Source organism: Lepidochelys olivacea, assembly GCF_965140295.1.
Source record: "Lepidochelys olivacea isolate rLepOli2 genome assembly, chromosome: 1".
Lineage (NCBI taxonomy): Eukaryota > Metazoa > Chordata > Testudines > Cheloniidae > Lepidochelys > Lepidochelys olivacea.
The window spans coordinates 58828048-58853400 of NC_140411.1; the positions used below are offsets into that span (position 1 = coordinate 58828048).

General features: G+C 39.8%; 1 protein-coding gene across 4 annotated transcripts in view; it reads left to right on the forward strand.

Annotated features, from left to right (window-relative positions):
• The window catches only part of RCBTB1 (RCC1 and BTB domain containing protein 1), a 48889-nt gene that overhangs the window by 2193 nt on the left and 21343 nt on the right, over positions 1 to 25353 (forward strand). For 2 of the 4 annotated variants that reach the window (XM_084635976.1, XM_084635978.1), the window contains exons 2-5: positions 16956 to 17129; positions 18105 to 18255; positions 19810 to 19976; positions 24573 to 24731. In XM_084635976.1, coding sequence (XP_084492102.1) covers positions 16956 to 17129; positions 18105 to 18255; positions 19810 to 19976; positions 24573 to 24731 — 651 coding nt within the window. The remainder of the gene's footprint in view (positions 1 to 16955; positions 17130 to 18104; positions 18256 to 19809; positions 19977 to 24572; positions 24732 to 25353) is intronic. The other 2 variants (XM_084635977.1, XM_084635979.1) reach the window with 1 other exon arrangement.

Here is a 25353-nt window from a genome sequence, read left to right on the forward strand (position 1 = left end):
GGATGACATAAATAACTTCTTCACCCTTAAGGGATGAATGTTTTATGACTGCAGTACTCTTAATTTATAAAGGAATAGGCCAGCAATCAAACTGGGATTAGCTGGATGGCATTGCAGAACACTAGTAAGCCAGCTTCTGGCAGAAACCTGAGTAATTCTCCAGTGATTACCTGAAGGAAAGATCAGGAAATACTTAATGTGTCAGAACACACTACTAGAGGAATACATATAGCACCTTACAGACTAACCAATTTATTTGGGCATAAACTTTCGTGGGCTAAAACCCACTTCATCAGGCTCCATGCATCTGACGAAGAGGGTTTTAGCGCACAAAAGTTTATTCCCAAATAAATTTGTTAGTCTGTAAGGTGCCACAAGGACTTCTTGTTGTTTTTGCTGATACAGATTAACATGGCTACCACTCTGAAACTTGTTACTCTAGGAATGTTTTCTGAAAGGAGTAGGTACCTGATTCAGTACCGAAGAGAGTAAAACTGGTAATTAGTCACAGAAAGGTACTTGACACTAACAACCATGTTATTTTGCTGTGATAGCTATATTATTCAGGTTTCAGAGTAATAGCCGTGTTAGTCTGTATTTGCAAAAAGAAAAGGAGTACTTGTGGCACCTTAGAGACTAACCAATTTATTTGAGCTCAAATATTTATGCTCAAATAAATTGGTTAAGCTATATTATTATTATTATTTCCAAATTTGAGTAGTAAAGATAATGAAATATGTCATAATTTAGAGTATTGCTGTTGTATAAGATAAAGAAACCATTATATTTACTGTACAGACTCTGAACTGTATTAGCCAGTATAGAAGCATATAACTTTTTCACCAAAGAGCCATATAAGAGTGTAGGGTTACAAAAGTCCTGGGAGGTTGTTCCCTTGTTCCTGGTATGCAAGCGTCTTAGAATCATAGAAGATTAGGGTTGGAAGAGACCTCAGGAGGTCATCTAGTCCAACCACCTGCTCAAAGCAGGACCAACCCCAACAAAATCATCCCAGCAGGGCTTTGTCAAGCTAGGCCTTAAAAACCTCTAAGGATGGAGATTCCACCATCATAGGATTCTTACTCTAATCCTATGAGCACAGATGCTTTTTAAATGAAATAAGTGTTTGTTTTCTATAGTGCTGGTACTTAGATTGATAACATGCTTGAATTTTTCATTTATGCTGGAAGTTTCCTTCCAACACTTTTTCTTCCCTTAGCAACTATCACAGTGTCTGCTAGCTAAATATTTTTGTTCAGCTCATCCTTCTTTCCTGCTCCATGGAAATAGAGATGTAATTTCTTGAGAAATTTGGACTTTGGACATTTCTGTAATAAGTCTGTCTCTTCAAGTGACATCTGTGATGCAGTGGTTGTTGACCACCGCCTTCCATCTCTTGCAGTCATGACAGAGTTGTAAAACTTCCACTCAGGTGGGTAATTAAGGTTTTCAGATCCTTTCTAACGTAAACCCTTAGTCTAAGGAACAGGATTTTTTTCCCTCATATAAAGGTTTTTGGGATCCTACTTTTAAAGAATCTTAGTATAGGAGTGAATGGAGAGATGACATTTGTATCATTATAGCTTTCATTGCACATGAAAGGATCCTAACAAATTAAATATAAAAAGAGCCTTGTCTCTCCCTCATATTTACATAGCAGAGGCTAGGAGAAGTCATGGAGCAACGCAAAAGTTTTTGAAGGAATGTAACATAAGAGAGGGGTTATTGCACCCTTCTAAATTTCAGGTAATTGTAAACAAACACCTGTACATTTTGAGAACCAAATCCATCATTGATCTTCTTGGGAAAACAATCCATAGAAGGGACAAACAATAAGTTTAAAATTACTTCCTCTGTGTTTAGCCAAATTGAAATAAATACTGTCTTAGGAGCTGTTTAGGATAATTGGGCTGCTTCAGAAGTAATGATGAGTCAGCTAAACAAAAATCAGCATATTGTAGCCATAATACGATATAAAAATGTTTGGCATTCAACATAGTACTTAAGTACTTTATATAGTTAAAGCTGTTAAAACAGTTATATCTGTTTATAGATAATAACCTAGGATCTAATGCTGACCCCATTTTATTTATCTATCTATCTATCTTGCAGTTACTCAAGGCAAATAGTTAGGAATGTTTAATCAGTGTAAAATTAACAAACTTCATCTCCACACTGGTCAGTGGAGGATATTTAAAAATAAAGCGGCAATGTGCAGGGGTTTAAACATATGATTGTATTCTAGTAACTGCCTTTATGGTAAGGCTTATGTTTGGAACACAAAAGAGCCTTAGACCAAACAAGTACACTTGGAAAGAGTATAAATTAGTGGTATAGGAGCAATTGCACACTTTAAAAATATCTGATTCAAATGTCTAATGGCAATCTTTGTGTTCTTATTGCTCTTTCTTTATGTTTAAGTTGCTATTATAAAATGGCAAAAGTAAGAAATGCCATACGTGTGAGACTGACCCTCTTTAAGCTTGAATTTTCACATTTTTGTTGGTGTATCCCTACTTAATTCTTTTTAAAAATTGGTTAAGTTTCAGTTACTGCACTTGCTCTTGAGTCCCACTGCCAACTCGTACGGTTTTACAACCAGATTTTCATATTTTTGTTTTGTTCTGGGTTTTTAAGATGTTTCTCTCCCCTGTTAATTTATGAAAGACCTACACAACTAGAGGAAACTGACTAAAATTCCGACCCTCCCAATTTTTCTCTGCAGATGCAGGGCTTTGACTATAGGAACAACAGTTGCAGGATTGGGGTGCAATTGAGGGAAACAGTGGAAGTGGATATACCAACAATACACTAACAAATGCTCAAAGCATATAAGTTTTAAGACTTGTTCAGTTTGTCCTCTTGGGTGTGTTACTTGTAATGATAGTAGGTACACCATTTTCATGCAGAAGTGTGTTTAAATTGATTGTGTCCTTTTAAGTATAGTTTAATTAATCTCTATTATAAAATAATGTTAGGAATAGTTTTAAAAAATCAGTTGAAAGCATTTTGTAAATATTTCTGGCATTGACTTTGTAAGGGGATGGAGAGGGAATCCTAACTGCCCAAATGATCCTTCTGCACATCCGTGACAATCAGCTTGCAAAATGTTGTTGTGAAAAGTAAACTAACGAGAAGAATTCATGAGCAGTTCAGTCTTTTCAGATTTGTTCAATCTGTACAAATCTGGATATCTGGGTTTTTTTTTCCTCCCCAGATGTTAATAAAGATACTGGATTTAGCTTCTCTGATGTTTTTTAAATTTTTTATTTTCAGGACAATGTGTAAACGCTTCAGCTTTATTCCCCGGCAGTCTCCTCCTTTTGTTTGGTGAACACTTTTGTTCATTTGTTTGTGTTTCAGTGGAGCTGAAATTACCATGGCTTTTTTGTTTTTGTCCTTGTTTGAGCACTAGTACATTGGATCATTTCAAAGATGTCATCACAGCCCTGGGAATGGAGTGAATGGACTTATGCTCCTTCTGCTGGCTAGTTCTGCCATAGTGGAACACAAAGCATTGCAGGTCCTGAAAACTTTTACTTTAAATTGTTTGTCAGTGGATCAGATGACAAGAATGAAAATGGATATTTGGAATCTGGAGGACTTTATCATTGCTTGCCATCAGTTTGATCTTTTGAGAGGGCCTAGAATGAAAATATTAACTTGTTCATATGCTATTTTTCCAGGAATATTTTGGTACAGTAATTTTTAAAATGTGCGCTTCAGGTGCGATGCTGAATCTGATACACGGATGAAGTTCAGAATCTTCCTAGATCCTCCTTAAAACTGACCTCTGCCATGATGCCTTCAAATCCTGTCATGTCTGTTTTCACCTGTTGTGTCTTCTCTTATACTTAGAATATAAGCTCCTGAAGGCAAGGACTGTCTTTATGTTTGTATAGTGTTTAGCACAGTGGACTGAGGCCTCTAGGGGTTGCCACAATACAAATAAATAATCAAACGTTACATTTCTGATGAAAGTGGACCTGGGAAAGATCACCAAATAAGGTAGTTTTCAGAGTAGCAGCCGTGTTAGTCTGTATTCGCAAAAAGAAAAGGAGTACTTGTCGCACCTTAGAGACTAACAAATTTATTTGAGCATAAGCTTGTGTGAGCTACAGCTCACTTCATCGGACGCATTCAGTGGAAAATACAGTGGGGAGATTTATATACATAGAGAACATGAAACAATGGGTGTTACCATACACACTGTAACCAGAGTGATCACTTAAGGTGAGCTATTACCAGCAGGAGAGAGGGGGCACAGGGGGGAACCTTTTGTAGTGATAATCAAGGTGGGCCATTTCTAGCAGTTGACAAGAACGTCTGAGGAGCAGTGGGAGGGAGAGGGATGAACATGGGGAAATAGTTTTACTTTGTGTAATGACCCATCCACTCCCAGTCTCTATTCAAGCCTAAGTTAATTATATCCAGTTTGCAAATTAATTCCAATTCAGCAGTCTCTCATTGGAGTCTGTTTTTGAAGTTTTTTTTGTTGAAGAATTGCCACGTTTAGGTCTGTAATCGAGTGACCAGAGAGACTGAAGTGTTCTCCAAGTGGTTTTTGAATGTTATAATTCTTGACGTCTGATTTGTGTCCATTTATTCTTTTACGTAGAGACTGTCCAGTTTGGCTAATGTACACGGCAGAGGGGCATTGCTGGCCCATGATGGCATAGATCACATTGGTGGATGTGCAGGTGAACGAGCCTCTGATAATGTGGCTGATGTGATTAGGCCCTATGATGGTGTCCCCTGAATAGATATGTGGACACAGTTGGCAACGGGCTTTGTTGCAAGGATAGGTTCCTGGGTTAGTGGTTCTGTTGTGTGGTTGCTGGTGAGTATTTGCTTCAGGTTGGGGGGCTGTCTGTAAGCAAGGACTGGCCTGTCTTCCAAGATCTGTGAGAGTGATGGGTCGTCCTTCAGGATAGGTTGTAGATCCTTGATGATGCGTTGGAGAGGTTTTACTTGGGGGCTGAAGGTGATGGCTAGTGGAGTTCTGTTATTTTCTTTGTTGGGCCTGTCCTGTAATAGGTGACTTCTGGGTACTCTTCTGGCTCTGTCAATCTGTTTCTTCACTTCAGCAGGTGGGTATTGTAGTTGTAAGAATGCTTGATAGAGCTCTTGTAGGTGTTCGTCTCTGTCTGAGGGGTTGGAGCAAATGCGATTGTATCATAGAGCTTGGCTGTAGACAATGGATTGTGTGGTGTGGTCTGGATGAAAGCTGGAGGCATGTAGGTAGGCATAGCGGTCAGTAGGTTTCTGGTATAGGGTGATGTTTATGTGACCATCTCTTATTAGCACCGTAGTGTCCAGGAAGTGGATTTCTTGTGTGGACTGGTCCAGGCTGAGGTTGATGGTGGGATGGAAATTGTTGAAATCATGGTGGAATTCCTCAAGGGCTTCTTTTCCATGGATCCAGATGATGAAGTTGTCATCAATGTAGCGCAAGTAGAGTAGGGGCATTAGGGAATGAGAGCTGAGGAAGCGTTGTTCTAAGTCAGCCGTAAAAATGTTGGCATACTGTGGGGCCATGTGGGTACCCATAGCAGTGCTGCTGATTTGAAGTTATACATTGTCCCCAAATGTGAAATAGTTATGCGTGAGGCCAAAGTCACAGTGTGTTATCCTGTTCCACAATTTGTCGTAGTATGGATGGATTCTGAAGGATGTGCATTCATCCCTATGCTTTCATAGCTGTGTAGTTTCCTCTGGGCTGTTCCTGCAAAAATAAAAAATGATTTACGCAAAGAGCCTTGCACAGGAATCTGAGGTTGTATTTAGAACATGGTGAGGGGTGGGACAAAAATAATATATTGCAAATTGTCTACATAGAACATAAGAACGGCCATACTGAGTCAGACTAAAGGGCCATCAAGCCCAGTATCCTGTTCTCCGACAGTGGCCAATGGCAGGTGCCTCAAGGGGAGTAAACAGACAGGTAATCATCAAGTGATCCATGCCCTGTCACCCAATCCCAGCTTCTGGCAAACAGAGGCTAGGGACACCAACTAGTTCCTGGAAGGTTTGCTTCACCCACTGTCAGAGGATTCAGAAACTAAGTGGGACATTACTTTGATAACAGGCGTAACTATAAGCTGACATCTTTCCAAAACAAGTTTTTATTCCCCTGTATGGAAGTTTTATACTATCTTTAGAGAGGAAAAGGATGGACCTGTGACCAGGTTGGGAATTAATTTTCCTTCAACAACAGAGGAACTTGTAGTGTACAACTAATAGAAACTAACAGAAACAGTTAGGTGCTCTTAAAGCTGTTAAAGCAGTAGGTCAGATAGTGTGAAATAATGAGCTTTAAAGTAAGTTTGATTAATTTAGGCTTAATCAAAAACAAAAAGAGCCCCTGACATTAATGTAAAAAAATGCCAATTCATAACAAAATACTGTAGCAAACTGCACCATCTACTGGCAATAGCTAACCACTGCAGTGACGTGGGTGTGGGAAACCCACCATAATAAAGGGTACTGTACTCTCATATCACCTAGCAGGCAGGAAGCCGTTAACTAGGACATCTGTAAATTTTTAATTGGTCACTATATTTCAGAGAGATTTGAGGGTTGTGAATTGGTAAACACAATTTCATTATAGCAAATGGTCATGAAAGAAACTAGAAAATTATAGGCAAAGGACTCATTTGTGATGGGAGGGGAAAAAAATTCTTGAAACTAATTTAAGAAGAATAATGGTAAGCCTTAGACAATCACACTTTTAGAGAGAGGGAATTTATATTTGAATAACCTGCTGGAGTTCTTGTTAAATACTACCACTATGGATGAGAAATGCAGGGACTATAATGGAGCTAGGTTTTTTTTTTGTTTTTTTTTTGGAAAAGCATTTGACAAGATCCCATGTCAGAGATCCGTGGATAAAATCAGATTATATGATGTGGAATAGAAAACTAAACTGAAGATCAAGAGAAGAGAACCAGTTTTTTGTTTGTTACCCACAAAAGCTTATGCCCAAATAAATTTGTTAGTCTTTAAGGTGCCACTGGACTCCTTGTTGAGTAATGTATGGTATCTTTCTTGCTTGAGATGCTCAAGTGGGGTACATAAGGAGTCCATTTTAGAAGGCTGTTCCCAACATATAGTAAAATAGGCAATTATGGTTAATAGCACATCTTAATGGCCAGTAAATTTTTAGTCCTCCTGAGAGTGCATGTTAGTCACACTGGTGTCTTCAGTTACTTGCTACAGTAGCCAGAAAAGAAATATCCATATTAATAGATTGCACTCTAAAGTAAATGTTTTAAAATGAGACTTCCAAATTTGCAGTTAATGTTAGGAGTGCTACAGTTAATAAAAGAACAATGTAGCTGTTCTTTAAAATATTTTGATCATATAGGTGGTAGCACCATTAGATGGTAAATAAATTGGTCACTTGTAAAAATATTAAGTATCGGAGCAAGGGGCTAGACAAAGGCTTAGTCTGTACTTAAAAATTAGAAGAAAAATATCACATCATGAGCACCATAGTTAGCTCAACCTAACCCCCAATGTAGATGCAGCTAGGTCAACAGAAGAATTCTTCTGTTCAACTAGCTACTGCCTCTTGGAAAGGTGGATTAATTATATCAATGGAAAAACCCCTTCCCTCATAGCTGCAGCTGTGCTGCTGAAGTGCTTGTAGTTTAGAGGTAGCCTTAAAATATAAAGGCTGCTAAGAGGTGTACTGACAAAACAGTGGACAATCAATCCTGGACATGCAAGGTGAATCTGAAGTTTCAGTGAGCCCAGATACCTTTCAAGCTATTGCTGTGTAAAATGTTGATCTCAAGGGATTCCTTCTACTCTTGAAAATAACAGGCAGACTTAGCTTTAATTTCATTCCATGACAAATCTGTTTGTAACCTCTTTTCCATAGCACTTTGCATCTTTGAGTAGATTTGAGGTCTTGTATTGCTCAAGCTTGTCTGTATTCCTATAGTGTTCGCCTCCAGTCTTTTTACTTCTGTGTGCCAAATAGAGTGTGCACAAGAGCCTATCTCATGTGAGCCTATCTCTTGAATCATGTGGGTAGTTTGTCTGAAAATATGCCAAGTAAACTCAGAGGTCAGCCGTGAATTCCTAGGAATTCTAAGGGTATGCATTGCAGTAAAAGACCTGTGGCAGCAAGCCTCTGCGTCTGGATCAGCTCTGTGCTACTGTGCTTAAAATAGTAGTGTAGACATTCGGGCTTGGGCTGGAGCCTGAGCTCCAATACCCTCATTTCCTCTCCTTTCCCCCACCCCTCTCCTTCCCCACTGGGTTTTGGAGCCCATCCCCAGCCCAAACATTTACACTGTTGTTTTTAGCCGGGTAGTGTGAGCTTGAGTCAGTTGACTGGGGTTTAGAGACTTGCTGCCTTGAGTTTTTGTTTTTGTTTTTTGCAGTTTAGACGTACTTTCATAGACCACCATTTCATAGAAAGCAACATGTTCTGGGTTGAAATTATGTTTGTTGCTGTGATCTTTATAACTCAAATACATTTAAAGGTAGTAATTCATCTACTGAAGAAAGTTTTTAACAAAAAAAAAAAAAGAAAAGCTTTCCTAATGGCTTGTCAATGGAATGTACATGATTGCCAAACCTATGCATGTAGGAGGAAATCCTAATAGATTAAGGCCAGAAGAATCTTTTATGATGATCTAGTCTGACCTCCTGAATAACACCAGTGAACCCAAAAAGAAAAGGAGTACTTGTGGCACCTTAGAGACTAACCAATTTATTTGAGCATAAGCTTTTGTGAGCTACAGCATTCCTGACTCAAAATCCTCTGAGCAAGCGAGTTGATCATGTTCCTCTCCCAAAGCTTGTTGCTGAATTAAAATTTGTCTATCTGTCCTAAAGCACTTATAGTGTAAAAGAGTGGTTTTCAAACTTTTTTTCTGGTGACCCAGTTGAAGAAAAGTGTTGATGCCCACAACCCAACAGAGCTGGGGATGAGGGGTTTATGGTGTGTGTGTGGGGGGGCTCTGGGCTTGGGTTGGGGTGCAGGAGGGGGTCAGGGCTTTCAGTTGGGGGTGCAGGCTCTGGGTCGGGGATGAGGGGGTTTCGGGGTGCAGGAAGGGGCAGGGGATCGGGGCATGGGGTTGGGGCGTGGGCTTAACTTGGGTGGCTCCTGGTCAGCGGCGCAGTTGGGGTGCTAAGGCAGGCTTCCTGCCTGTCCTGGCACCGCGGACCGCACTGCACTGTGCTCCGGAAGTAGCCAGCAGCAGGTCTGGCTCCTAGGTGGAGGTGCACAAGCAGCTCCGCGTGGCTCTAGGTCACAGACACCTCGCCCCCTGCCTGCCCCAGCATCCAATGGGAGTGTAGAGCTGGTGCTTGGGGCTGGGCAGTGTGCAGAGCCCCATGGGCACCACGCTCCCCCTACCTAGGAGCTGGACCTGCTCCTGGCCGCTTCCGGGGTTCAGTGCGGTGTCAAAACAGGTAGGGACTAGCCTGCCTTAGCTGGGCAGCACCGCCGACAGGACTTTTAATGGCCTGGTTGGCGGTGCTGACCAGAGCCGCCACGACCGAGTGTCTTACAGTACTGGGTTGTGACCCGCAGTTTGAAAACCACTGGTTTTAAAAGTAAAAGTCTTATATATAATTGTTTGGTTGCCATTTTGTATCTAGCAGGAGCTGCTTCTTTAGTTGGGAGCAAATACAAATAGCATATCCTCTGCAGCTGGAGAGGTCTAAGAGATACGTTATCCTCTGAATAGACCTTTCCCCTCTTCACATAGAGTAAACAGGATGTTGGACTGCAATGGTAGAGGAATTCAGTATAAATCAAAGGTGATGGTTTATAAGAGAGAGCGTGATTTTAAGTATGGTGCTGTGTGTGCAGTCTAGGTTAAAGATTTGTCGAAGCTGGTAAATGATTCTGAGGGTTTTTAGATCTTGGCAACTAACTAGCTTCCAATAGATAATTGTTACTGATTAAGAGAGTCTAAATGCAAGCTCATTGTTTAGCTGTATAAATTACAGTAATGTGTAGGTCTTTCTGGTGTTTAGTTTTGAAAGAACTTTGTAAACAAGCTTTTGTGGAATGAGTAATAACTATATAGAGACTATATACACTTGAAATCTAGGCCACAGTTTTCAGATATAGTAGCCTAAAGTTAGGCTCCTAAATCCATATGTGGGCACCTATGCTATTTTTTCAAGAGTGCTGAGTATCTAGCAGCCTCCTCTTGGGTGCTCAGTGCTCTTGAAAATGAGGTAGATGCCTTACTATGAATTTAGGAGTCTTACTTTCGGCTACTATTTTTGAAAAATCTTTGCTGTAGTCAACTTTTAAAAAATGAATTAAAAGTAGTTTCAGGTACTAAATTCGCTGCGGAGAGGTTTGCCAACTTCTGCCTTTTTTAAAAAAAGGTAGGAAAACAGCTAAATGTGTATATTCCTGTTACTGCGTGAAGATCCAGGAAGGCAAAAGGACGAACTGAGTATACTGAAAGTACGGTCAAATGCACAAAGTAAACAAATAAAATAAACATACAACTTTTTTGCTCTTATAATTTTAGGTGGTGGTTGCATTATTAGTCACTTTTTTTAACCTGATGTTGGAGGTGTCCCTTTAAAACATGTACATGAATACTTATGATTTTATAGCCTTTAAATATCTTGTCAAAGATTTAGAGATAAGGTTGTCATGGTTTCATAGCTTTTTTTACATTAAAAAACTATAACAAACTATTTACAGTAACTGAGTGTTGAAACTTGTCCTGTGCATTGCTCTGCAGCTTAGGGTCACAGTTTACCTAGGATGGCTGCTTATTTAGGACTTCCCTGCATTAAAGAATTCCACCGAAACATTTCCATTGGTTTAGCTGCATTGATGACAGACCTCCCTGTAGGTAAGGTAAGGATGCCAGAAGTTACCATCAGTGCCAAATTAGCTCCTGCAGCTGAACTGAGAGTATCCTCAATGGAGAACTTGTTGGTAAAATTCTGTATCATAAATGTGGCCTTTGATTCACTGTCTCTCAAGGTAAGTAGACAAAGGGGAAGCAAAGTCTCTCAGATTTGAAGGGACAAGCCCAAGGTCACACAGTGCTTCAGTGGCAGAGTGGGTCTTGTTAGGTTTTTAAAAGTTTTATAAACTGTCTGGTCAGGGTGGTAGATGACACTTGCATTCCTAACTACTGAACTATTTACATGCATCTGCTTTTCATTCTTTCTTCCATTTTGAGCCTACAAAAGGTCCTCTGGACAAAGCAGGCTCTTCGGCGTGGGCCTTCTCTTACATTTAAATTAATGTAATTTTCCTTTCCAAATCTCAAGGATTTTTTGAGGTTTTGCAGTAAACTAACTCTGGTAAGAAGAGTTTGCCTAAGATGACTGTAAACACAGAATGAAGCACAATAGTATTGTCGACTCTGAGTATTCAGATATTGTGTCTCGCCCCAACCAATCATGACATTAAAAAAAGGGTTCTTTGTTTTTCAAGCATTTAGTCTTGGGTCTCATTTTCAGTCTTTCCTGCACAACCAGGCAGGCTAGCAACTTTCATCTTAAAAAGCTGAGATTCTCATGTAATAGCTTGACTCAAGAATGTGGGGCTTCAAGAAAAACACCTAAAATTGTGAGATTTTGCAACATCCAGAATAAATTTTTCAGATTTGTATTTTGGTACTTGACCACGTGCTAAAGTCATAAACAGCCAGTCCAGATAATTTACATGACTTGGCTTATAGTGTTAATCTCATGTGAAAGTAATTTTTAGGTTTTATATAGCACTTCCTCGTGTAGTGTTCTGAACATTTAACTCTTCATTCTCTACGTGGCAGAGGCAAGTGTATTCCCCATTTTACAACCGCATATGTCTTTAATTCTGAGTACCATCAACTTCTGTCACTCTGGCTTCTGATCAGGAATAGTCTTCCTGAGTCGGAGTAGTTAGTAGTTGATGTGTTTAATCTGCACAGGCAGACCCACTGACTCCATTGAGGCTCCATACAGATACAGGGGTCCGCTCACTCAGAGTGACTTCCTGCGTCAGAACTCTAGTTGATAACTGAGAGCTGCACAGTTGTGAAACTTTTGTGATGGACTATAATCAATAATACTGCATTTAACAGAATGTAGCTACGCAATCTGATTTTTTTTTTTTTTTTTTTTTTTTGAGGAACATAATCTCTTGTTTTATTGTAGGCTGAGCTTGTAGGGCCAGCTGTAGTTAAGGTCGCCTAATACTTGCCATTATAAGAACTTGTTTTCAGCTGCTTGTAACTCTTGCAAACTTTAACTGTTCATTCAATTTTTGAAAAATTTCAGCTAGAGCAGTTAGTTCATTTCCAAGTGTGAGTTGAGCAAACAATGTGTCTCTCCATAATATTGGAAAAAATGCTTAAATCCGTTTAATTGAGAAGCTCTAGCACTTCTTTGTGTTGGAGTAGACACACAAAATTTGGCAGTGAGATTGTGTGGTGTCAGGGGAGGTGCCTTTTCTTCAAGTGTCCTGAACATATTTACACTCTTGAGTTGCACTGACAGCTTGGACAGTGCAGTGTTCTGGTTGTATTACGGGTTAGAATGTTCACAAACCCCTCCTGCACCCTTAATGTTCTAACACATTCTGAGGGTGTGGCTATAAAAGGGAGCATGGCTCTGGTTGCTGCCTCACTTCCTTCCAACTGCAACGGTGAATGTACACAGACCTCTCCAGACTGCAGGGATCCATGGATATAAAATAATCTTTCCATTCTTAGATTAGTTAGTAGTTAATAGTTTTAGAGTAAGCTCGTTTTAGAAATAGGTTTAGATTAAGTTTCAATTTAAAGTAAGTTACTTATACAATATCATGGTAGATTTGAAGATCAAGAAACATTGTTTTAAAGGGTGTTTGTCATGCCCGGCTGTCTTCGCCACATCTGATGTGCATGTTCAGTGCTGAAATGCCTAGGAGAAAGGCATTCTTGTTCGTACTGTACTATTTGGGGCCCTCCTCAGCCCCACAGAGCTAGACAAGACTTCAGGCTCTTCTGTTACAAGAAACTTTGTCAGTCAAGCCTCTGGGATCAGATACTTCTAAACAGATATCTGATACCTCACTTTAGGAAGGAATCTGGGGTAACTTAAGACTTTTGATGTAAATCAGTGTGTAAATTTACCAGTATTCTTCCCCAACCATGGGCATGTAAGGGCAAATCTAAATTACATTATTTAGACACAGAGAATGCATTCTGATCTGAACAGAACTAAAGACTTTAGGTCCTCTGCTACATTGTTTATATCATATGTTGGTCAAGGGTCAAGCTGTCTCTGCCCATTCCCTGTCAGTGGGTCAGACAGTATATAGAGGACCGTTATAAAAGTTCTTCACTCTCTCCTCCTGCAGTTCTTAAAGTTCATTCTACCAGTGCAGTTGCTACATCTGTAGCATATGGTAGACATGTTCCCATTATTGAAATATGTAAATATGGAGTTCAGCTCACACTTCCACTAAACAGTGTGCCTTTTTAGATTTGGCAGCCAGATCTGATGCACAGTTTGCCAAAGTGGTGCTTCAGTTGTTTTGTTTAATTAGGACTCAGTGTTCCTACATCCACCTTTTATGTACTCCTTGCCAAACTATCCCAAGAGTAGGAATATTCAGAGGATTCTTGAAGGAAATGGAGGTTACTTGTAACTGTAGTTCTTCGAGATGGACTCTACATACTTCCATTCCCTGCCCACCTTCCCCTCTTCTGTGGAGTCCCAATTAAGGTTATCACTGGATTCTGTAGTAGGGATGGAAGAAACTGAGGCCACTTGTGTCACCAAGCCCTTTTGATAGCCATGCCCTCAGAATGGGCTAGAATATTTAGGGAAGTGGGGAGAAGGGCATGTGAGCACTCTAATCGACCCTGATAGCAGAAGTTCCACTAGCCAAGCTGCACCAGTTGGCGCATCCCCAGAGTGTGAACTTGCTGACTGACTCTGCATAAAGTATGGTTACAAGTAACTAACCTTCATTTACTCTGTGTGGAAAATAGTCAAAACTTGGCCAAGTTACACATTTTTGAAAAAACTCAGACTTGTAAGTTTGGAAGCTATGTCTTCTGAAGATTCTTTATGCACTAAGCATGCTCCAGCTAAGGGCTGCAGGGACTGAGCAGGACTTTTCTTGCAATTACTCCTCTTGGTGTCCTGAAATGCTATGGTATCAGGAACTGGGAGTAGGGGGATTCTCTTCCTGGGCACCCGAAGTAGAAGCAGTGAGAGCAGGGAAGCATGGACAGGGGGGTGGGGTAAGGGGGAAAGCCTGTCTTGAATTCAGAGGGATGAGAAATGGGAGGAGTGAGGGAGGAGAAAATGGGATTGTGGGGTGGGAGGTTGCAGGAGCCAGAAAGTGGGGGAGGAAGAAAGGGAGCAGCTGGAAGGGGTTGGATAGGAGCTGAGGAGGACAGGATATAGGTTGCACTTCTTAACTGAGTGTTTGACTCTGCAATTTTAACTCTTTTAACATAGTCTTTTAGGTATAATAGATATTATGTTAACAGTATTATTTCTATGTGTCGGTACTCAGGGTCATGAGGCACCTCACCACCATCTGCCCATAGCATTAGGAAGTGTTGTCTGGACCTTCTGTGGGTCAGCTCCTTGAAATCATCAGCCTCTGGCAATCCAGACCTCTGCAGGCCTTGCTGTGTCTGTACCAGGTAGTTATAGGCATACATCAATTCCTGAGTCTTCTGAGCATTCCCTGTAGTGCCCAGCCCCTTATCCACTGAGCACTCAGAATTACTAGGCCTACTGTTCCCAAAGGAACAGTGAACACCAACTTATACCTTAGAACACAGCTTTGCTAAACACTTAATTTTTTTCACTATAAATGCATCTGTTTACTGTTAAAGAACTGACATTGAAGTGAATAAGAATATTGGAAACAAATGGTTACATATAAAACAATCGTAAAACGCTTTCTAGAGACTAAACATAACTAACAGGTGAATATCTTGTTTAAAGAAGCTAGTCTCACCCAAGATTCTTTCCAGCATTTTCAACTAAGTGTGGTTGAGATCCCTCTTGCATGAAGCAAACTCATTATCCATTTGCTTCCATAGTGAAGGATGCTAGGGTGTCTTCTTTGTCCTCCAAATTACTAGAGCAGACCTTGGGTGTCCAGACAGTGGTGTAACCAGGTGGAAAAAACAGGGGAAGCGGTAATGATAAAGGCACCACCCGCTTGTACTCACCCAGCGGTGCTCCAGCTGTTTGTTCGGCGGCTCGGGCGGCGCTCTGGGTCTTCAGCGGCACTGAAGGACCCGACGCCGAAGTGAGTAAAAATTTAAAAAGGCGCCACTTGTGCTCGGTGGGGAAGCGGCCGCTGCCCCGCTCCCGCCCTAGCTACGCTCCAGTGTCCAGGTCAGAATAGGGTTGTCTCCCCTACTCTCTCACTGCTTGCTTCCTCCTGTTACTTTCATCTTTTGAATCTTTCATAGTCCTTCATTATCATTCAGTTTAGACTGGTGAGAAGAGGCCCTTTGTTTACTTGTAAATTAAGCACTGTATAGTTCAGACTGCTAGATAACAATTTCTCTTCTGACAGAACCTGTATTTCCTCTTTGCTGGAGATCAGTTCCAAAATACAGACCTTAACATAATTTTGTGTGTGCGTGTATGTCTGTCTATAGACACACACACACGTAACCCCTTAACAACATGTTTCATGATGATTTTGATGACCAGTGTGTGACAGCAGCTTTTATTTCGGACCTCACATGAGACTTGCTGGTGAACTAGAATGTATATTCCAGACCCAGGAGGTCCCTGTAACATCTAGGCACCCCTCTGTGCCCCTTTCTAGTTGGCACAAAGAGGTTCCTGGGTCATACATGACCAGTGCGTACCATAGTGCTGTCATTTTATGGAATGCTCTGGTGAGAGCACAGATCTGTGCCCAGGAAATACTAGCATGTCACATAAATGTGGAGAAATACTAACAGCAGAATCTCTTTGGAGCATCAGTGCTAACATGACTTTTCTTTTGTGTGAGGATCTGATCAGATCTAAAACATCTTGCATAGTTGCTTCTTTTTTTGAGTATTTTTATCTCCTTCTTGAATCCACACAGTGTTCATGCGCAAACTAGAGGTGATGAGGGTGGTAGAAATTTGTAAGTTATACAGAGTGATCTTGTTTCTCTGGCAGATTTGATGATACTTTTGTCCATCTTCCAATGTTCTAACGCAATCCAAAGTGTTTCCCAATTAACCAGTAATGACTAGTTGCTCTGCACAGAGTTCTCCAATGTTTTTCATTTAGTCTGAAGCAAACAGATCATGGTTTTGTGCTGTAATTCTCCCATGCTCAAAAATAGTTATTTTTGTCCACAAGGAAAGTTTTAAATCAGCCCCCGTCCCCAGGACATCCCCAGTACTTTAACAAAAAACCCTAACAAACTGGCATCGTGTGCTACTTGCATATATTGGGATTTCACACTGTCCAGAATTAAACTGGGATTGCACACTCGTTATAGGAGACAGATATTTTACTTTAAGATCTGCTTGTTTTTATTTAAATGGAATCTAGGCTTGGAATACTGTTTCACGTTTACAAGAGAATTGAATGTAATACAGAAGAAAATAAGGTCCAAAATAAAGCTCAGAAATATACTGCCCCTGAAAGGCAATACTTGCTAGGTTGCATATTTTATCAACATATGGATTTTTCAAGTAGAACGGTGTCTTTATCAGGGTTTTTTCAGTAGTTATTAATTCAAAGTAGCCCAGCAGGTATTTGTTTTTAATGACATTTCTCTAATATCCTGTCTAGGACTAGCTATTTGTTCTTCCTTGGTATGTTGTATGATTACACATCTTAAATAGGAATAGAATATTCATTCATCAGAGAGACTTATGTCTCTGTAGTTAAGTTTTAAGTGCTATTTTCTTTTCTAAAGAAGAATATCTTGTGCCTTCTGTTGAAAACAAAAAATAAGCCTTTTTAATAGTTTGTTTTTGTTTCCCCCCCCCTTTTTACAGCAGAAATGTCAACTTTCTTATAGGAATTATATGAAACCCAACATAGTCATGGTGGATGTAGGAAAGTGGCCAATATTTACCTTGCTTTCACCTCAAGAAATAGCATCTATTAGGAAAGCATGTGTATTTGGCACATCGGCCAATGAAGCTATATACATTACCCATAATGATGAGGTAAGTCTATAAGGAAATGAAATACCTGATCTATTTTGGGATGTAATTCTAACCCCTTTGAAAGCCTGTAAATAAGCAGCCTACAAAAGACACTATGCATGAATCTGTGTCCCATTCTGTGAATGAATGTGGCGGAAATGAATTGCAAATATTTGAAATCTTGCATGGGGACAAAACTGGGAAGAGAGTAAAAGGAGTCACAATAAAACACTCTTAACAACAAAAATTATTTTCATTACTATTAATGTCCTAGATTAGAAAAGATGGAAAAAATAAAAACTTGCTACATAAACTGGGTCTCTTTACATTTCTTTTCACTCGGACAACTGAACTAGACTGGTCAGTTTCACTTCTTGGATCTCTTATGCTAGCACACATTTAAATATAACCGGGCAATTATTATGACAAATGTTAGAAGAACTTACTATCCTTTAGATCGCTATTGGGTATAGCAGCTGTAATAAAAAGGAATCTCCAGTCCAGGATATGCCCATTAGAGGTATCCTTTTAAATTTAAGTAACTTTTTTCTGAATCAAAATAGAATGGTCACAGCTTTTTTATGGAAGAAGTCGTAGTAGTGCATTGCCCTAAATAAGCTTAGGCACCCAAGAGGAGGAGATATTTGGATGCCTGACTTTAAAGCGTACAAAACGCAATTAAAAACGCTCCCGTAAACATTTAAAGACCTATGATTTCAGTAGAATAATTTCCGTTAGGGTTCGTAAACCTTCCTTCTGTGTGTATTAAACAAAAATCGAAATTTGAATCTAGAACTAGCTGTAGAACCCTTTGAACCCAGTAAAGTTCTATGGACGAAATCTTTGCCCCGTTGAAGTTGATGGGAAAACTCCCGGTCACTTCACTAGGGTCGGATTTCACCCTATATATCTATATCTGTCTCTCTCCCTCTCCATAAATATGAATCTAAATAGTTTAAAATGCAAATTGTTTTTTTTTTCCCTTTTTCCCCCCAGGTGTTTGTGTTTGGACTAAACTGTAGTAATTGTTTGGGGACTGGAGATAATCAAAGCACCATAGTACCAAAGAAATTAGAAGCCTTATGTGGAAAGAAGATTAACAGTCTCAGTTATGGAAGTGGACCACATGTTCTACTTAGCACTGAAGGTAGAAAACATTTAGTATGTGATATAATCAGTTACCTATTCTATAAGGGTTAACCAAGAACAGAAGTGGAGATATGTTGGTAGATTGATACTTGGCCAATGTGCTGGGTTTGTTGCTCTTTGGGGAATTCTGATCCTGGGCCAACAAAGTTCAAAGGCCAGATCTCTCCACTTACAGAGATCATAGCTTTGCTGAAGTCACTTTACACTAGCTGAGGAACTGGTCCAAAGCATACCATGAGGGTGACCTGCTTAATCTTCTCTCTGGGAAGGAGGAGCTACGTGCATTCCTAATTATCAGAACTTAATGATCAGATAACATTTTCCAAACCTGGTGGCCATCCGAATCAAATAGTATTTTCTAGTTTTTGTGGCCTTCTAACCAGCCAGCTTTTACAAAAGAAAGAACGCAGGTTATTTCTCAACACTGGGTGGGTAGTAAACAGCGGCAAGGAAATGAATGCATTTTACCTTTTGAACATAAAATTGGAAACCAGACTCCAACATGAAGTTGTGAAGTTCATTGGCTGACTAGCAAGGCAGTGCTGATTAAAAGGGTCTGGACTTGATGGCTTCAAACCTTAACAGTAGACTTTTCTTTGTTTTTAAATAGTTGTTTTGAGTTAAATTTGTCATAAGAATAGACTGTGCTTGTAGCATGTGACTTCAAGCTTCTGAAATATTATGAATAAAATGACAGACCGCTCACTCTCTTCTCTAAATTGTTTGCCTGGTTCCTTTATTTAATGTTGGATTTTGAGAACATTGGAACACCTTGCTCAGTTGTTTTTTTTCTGGGAAGGGGGTATTAAAAATAATTTAACATCAAAATTAGTTAATGTGGACTCACTGGACAAAGCCGCCTTTGCCTTGAATGGACAAGAGGCAAGATAGAATCTGTTTAAAGGAAGTCTGGTGAAGGCAGAAAGTCGGAGAAGAGCAAAGAGGTTGCTTGAGAAATTCTCAAGGGTAAAGAATACTGAGCCCAAGGAAGGGAAGGAAACTAAATGGAGTCCAGGAAATGTCCACTCAAAGTTGGCTTCCCTTTATAGAATAGCAAATTCATATAGAAAGCTGGTTTGGTTTGGGGAAAATAGCTTTTGTCTGTGTTGTCTGATCAGGCAGCTGACATCAGTTTTAAATAGTTAATGATATTTACTGCCAATTATAGTAGGGTGATGTGGGGAAGCAAGCATTTTCATTCTGCAATAAGGTTAGTGAAACCATTTAAATCTGTCTGTTAACAATGTCCTCAATTATATTGAGGTGCCACCATTTATCTTTCTCAATTAACCCAGAGCTCATGCTATGGTATAGTCACGAATAGTTAGACTTGAGAAGGAAGGCTAAATACTGTACAAAGAATATACTGTAGAACAATTACTACACTAGTCTCACTACTTAGTTATTCTACTCTCGCTTTCACTTATAGCACTGTCTGTACTTATGCTTTTATAGAAGTTAAAGAAGGAGAAGACCAGTGTTAGAATCAATTAACATCTTCATTAATTCGGAATCGGTGGAGTGATATCACAAACATGCATGTTTTGTGCAGATGGTGAAGTTTATGCTTGGGGACATAATGGATACAGCCAGCTTGGGAATGGAACAACCAATCAGGGCATTACTCCTATTCAAGTCTGTACCAACCTGCTAATTAAGAGGGTGATTGAAGTAGCTTGTGGTTCTCATCATTCTATGGCCCTATCATCTGATGGAGATGTAAGTCTTACATTTTCTTATTTAACTTTTTCAATAAACTTGGAGTTCCTGAAAGGAATCAGATAGATAGCTTTGGAGATTGAAGTCCTTTTCTATCCACAGTACAGGTACAAAATAACCTTACCGGTGCGCTTCAAACCCAACGCATCCTCTCTTTAGGGGTGGGAGGGGTAGTTCATTCTCCTGGCCAATTTTAATTCTTCTTCCTACAGTGATTTGAAAATTTAGGCCAGTGAGTATTCTTGTGGGTTTTTTGTGCATCAGACGCCTATCAGTAAGACTGAAACTGGAAAGAACACTGCACCTAAAAAGCAATGTAATTTTGAAAGACTTTCTTTTTCACTAGCATTCCCTATCTGTATAATAGAGAATTGTACCAGAAATGGTAGAATCTTTCAAAAGATACAAATTTAAGGTTGCCCTCTGTGTGCGCTGTTGTAGCACTTAAGATGTGTGCCTTGGGCAGATGGGTCAGTCTGCGGTGTCTTTAGTGTTTTGGTTCTCTTTAATACCGCATCTGATTTCTGCATTATTCATTATTGTGGAAGTATTCTGCTCTGTCCACCTTCACATACATTTAGAGGGATTGGGCATAGTTGGCTTTGTATCTAAATTCTGCTTTGTGCTATATATGTTGAAGAAAATATATCCCCGCAGAAATGAGTGGAGTCAGGCTTGGTTTGTCCATGTGTAGTTACCTGGAAAGTGTAAATCACAAATTTCTTTAAATACTACTGACTAGTCAATGTTTCCTTTTTAATGAGTGGTCAATGTTTCCTTTTTAATTAGTGTAAAAATGGTATTTTTAGACTGAGTAATCAGCCTGATCTAATGCTGTTTTAGGGCTTCATCTGAATTGTTTGATTCTAAAATCAACTTAAAATAGTTAAGACGAGGAATTCAAAATAGCCATAATTCTGTCTATGTATTGGGCCCCCAGAACTACAGTATCTGAGCACCTCCATATCCTATTCTAATATGAAATCATACTACACAGTAGCATATCAATATCTGTAATGAGGGGGATGGAAGGCAGATTCAGAAGCTAGTTTTCTGTTGATAATGTGCTGCTTTTGAGAGGAGCTTGTGCTTAGGAAAGATCTTAAAATCATAGAATATCAGGGTTGAAAGGGACCTCAGGAGGTCATCTAGTCCAACCCTCTGCTCAAACCAGGACTGATCCCCAGTTAAATCATCCTAGCCAGGGCTTTGTCAAGCCTGACCTGAAAAACTTCTAAATCTCGAGATTTTTCACCCCTTTGCCTTGCATAGGGTATGAAACTTGGAAGTGTAGTGCACCTAGTTAGGCAGCAGTGCTATGGTCCAAACAAGATAAGATGAGAAATAGTAGGAGGGATGTTCTACAGGTGCGAAGAATGAGACCTGAAATGCATATTTTGAATATAATGTATATTTAAACTGTACTTAATTACAGTGTTAACCTCCTGGAATTTAGACATTTAGTTTGATCTATAGTCTGCTGCATTCTTAGTGGTTGTCTGAGGCTTTATTGTCAAGATATATAACTCTGATTATACAAAACGTAAGGGAATGTGGAATAATATTTACATATGGAATATGTAATATGGAATAATATTTACAGAAAGAATTGGCTGCAAAAGTAAATGACTTTAATCTCTGGAATTTCAGAAGGTCTTTGAAGTGTCACATGACTGTTCATGTGACGTTAAATGATGAGCTCTAGAGTAGATGAAGAAAGGTAAGTGAAGGGCAAACAGACCACCAGCAATTGCCAAACTGGGAGAACTGTTGAACAGATGAATAGAGACAGCTAGTTCATTCCATGGTTTAAAGAGCAGAAGCTGTAATCACAGATGGCTGTCTTATATAATGAGAATATATATATTATAACAGTGGCTTAAATTTCACATTACTGTGGTGGTTTGCTAAAAGGTGGGGAGAAAATTATGCTTAAGTTCACTCACAGTTTAACCTCTAGGAAACTTTAAATTTAGAGTCTCACTTTTCCATTATAATTCTGAAAAATAAAGCTGGTAAATAGTCTTCTTTGAAAACATTTTCATTATACCTTAACACATAGAGGATGTTTGTTATACAAAGGATACATTTAATACAGTAGAATCTCAGAGTTACGAACACCAGAGTTGTGAACTGACTGGCCAACCACATACCTCATTTGGAATTGGAAGTACGCACTCAGGCAGCAGCAAAGACCAAAAAAAAGCAAATACAGTACTGTGTTAAACATAAACTAGTAGAAAAATAAAGGGAAAATTTTTAAACAATTTTTTGAGAAGGTAAGGAAACTGTTTTTGTGCTTGTTTCATGTAAATTAGAATCCTAGAAAATTAGGGTTGGAAGAGACCTCAGGAGGTCATCTAGTCCAACTCTCTGCACAAAGCAGGACCAACACCAACCAAATCATCCCAGCCACGGCTTTGTCAAGCCGGGCCTTAAAAACCTCTAAGACCATTGCTCTTTATTCTGTCATCTGCCACCACTGAGAACAGTTGAGCTCTACCTTCTTTGGAACCCCACCCCACCCACCAGTTGAAGGCTGCTATCAAATTCCCCCCTCGCTCTTCTCTTTTGCAGACTAAACAAGCCTAGTTCTCTCAGCCTCCCTTCGTAAGTCATGTGCCCCAACCCCCTGATCATTTTAGTTGCCCTCCGCTGGACTCTCCGTCCAGTTTGTCCACATTCTTTCTGTAGTGGGGGGCCCAAAACTGACACAATACTCCAGATGTGGCCTCACCAGAGCCAAATAGAGGGAAATATCACTTCCCTCGATCTGCTGGCAATGCTTCTACTAATGCAGCCCAATATGCCGTTATCCTCTTGGCAACAAGGGCACACTGCTGACTCATATCCAGCTTCTCATCCACTGTAATCCCCAGGTCCTTTTCTGCAGAACAGCTGCTTAGCCAGTCAGTCCCTAGCCTGTAGCGGTGCATGGGATTCTTCGGTCCTAAGTGCAGGACTCTACACTTGTCCTTGTTAAACCTCATTAGATTTCTTTTGGCCCAATCCTCCAGTTTGTCTAGGTCACTCTGGACCCTATCCCTATCCTCGAGCAGATCTACCTCTCCCCCAAACTTAGTGTCGTCCGCGAACTTGCTGAGGGTGCAATCTGTCGCATCATCCAGATCATTAATAAAGATATTGAACAAAACCAGATGCAGGACTGACCCTTGGGGGCACTCTGCTTGATACTGGCTGCCAACTAGACATCGAGCTGTTGATCACTACCCTTTGAGCCACCAATTTAGCCAGCTTTCTATCCAATTACATTAAGATGGTTAAGGGCAGCATTTTTCTTCTGTATAGTAAAGTTTTAAAGCTGTATTGAGTCAAAGTTCGGTTGTAAATCTTAGAAAGAATAACCATAATGTTTTGTTGAGACGTTTGTAACCATAACGTTACAAATGTTTCAGAGTTATGAGCAACCTCCATTCCCTAGGTGTTTGTAACTCTGAGGTTCTACTGTACCATTTCCCCCCTCCAACCCTCCATATATTTAGCAGGTGTTTAGTTTTAGATTAATTAGAATAGTTAATAAAAGCAAAGGATGTGATATAGTTATGGACAAAGAACCTCATGCTTTTTATTTTTTTTCACGGTGGTAATGTTATAATGTGTGTGGCTGATGCTTTTGCACAAAGTTTTTCTCCATTTATCTTCTATCCATAGATATTAAAGTAAAGCGATCAATTAACACCAAAAAGGATACGTAGAATTTATGCAAAGGCAACCTCGTTGCAGTTGCAATCAGCAGCATGTCTGGTAACATCTTTTTCATAAGGGTAAATTTAAATCAGGACAAAACACTGGACAGTAAACTGTAGGAAATATTCCTACATTTGCCTCTGGGGATGGACTAGATAACCAAATATGAAATAACATGACTTTAGAGGAGGAGAAAAAGTCTCCTGAGGGAGTATATATTTCATGATCTTTTAGGGTTTTATGAACACAGACAACATCTTGCTTGCTTAATTTTAGATATTTTCAGTAGCAACAAATTCTTGTACAAAACTACCACCAAAACCAGTACTTCCCTTAATGCAATTTTTATCAAGTAACATTGCTGTTGAAACTTGTACAGTCAACCAGAACTTCCCCATTCACAAGCTCCAGTGGCAGGTTGGGGGAAATAAGGAACCCCAAGGACACTCTAGATCCTTATCCACCTGAAACAGACTGCTAAGTGAGAAGGGGGGAGTTCTGTAAAGCTGGAAAAGAAAATGACATCCGTCACTGCATTCCCCGTTGCGCTTAACTGTCTTGAAATGTATTGGAAGAGGTGTGTTCAAATTCATCCCCTCAAAGTTGTGTATGTCCTTCTGCCACCTTTATCTTTTACACTGGAAATATGTCCCATATTTTTGACAAAATTTGGATGCTCCTGTTTTGGAATAAGTAATTGAAAAAAGTGCCATGTTTATACTTACAGTACCAGATCTAGCTCATAATCTTTAAATTAAAAGAAAAAGTCAGTGATTTGGTTTTAGCTAGGGTTGGACAAGTCCTATTTCTTCAGAAGAACCTAGTCGCGAAACTAAACATTTTAGCTCTAAACTATTCAGATATGTATCTCTCTCTTTTCATGGGCAGGTATATGCGTGGGGCTATAACAACTGTGGTCAGGTTGGATCTGGATCTACAGCAAATCAGCCAACTCCTCGCAAAGTCTCAAATTGTTTACAGACTAAAATGGTGGTCAGTATTGCTTGTGGTCAGACCTCCTCTATGGCTGTAATAGACAATGGTGAGGTAAGCTTTCTCCACTAACCTCATAATATAATACATTTGTTGTCCGATTATGACTGCATAGAGATGAGAAATGTTGACATGGAGAACACTTCAGTTACGGAATATACATCAGTAACTACTGTGGAATTTTATGGTCCACAAGAAATACCTTGGTGTAACTGTTCAATGGTCACAGCTTGAGCATGAACAGTAGGAAGTATCTGTTAAGGGAGAGTTAATTGCTTACTTGTCCAATCTGTTAACAGGGTTTTTCACTTAACAAAATTCACAGAATGGGTTACTCTTTTATAGAAGTTATTTTAAGTCTCCACCTCCTAGTTACCATTCAGGTGCCTTCTGTGCAATAAGAAATAACTTCCAGATGTGGCTCAAAGATTGAGTAACCAGTTTCCAGTCTCTAAACGATATATTGATCTGTTTGTATTGTAAAGTGGCTTCTGTATTTTTGTAACCAGAGAAAATAGAAAGTCACAGGCTCTGAAAGTCTGCAAATTTATAATACCTAGTTCTATAAGACTATGAGAGTGGCCATACAAGGTCAGAGCAATGGTCCATCTAGCACAGTATCCTGGCTTCTGACAGTGACTGGTGCTAGATGATTTAGAGGGCATGAGCAGAACAG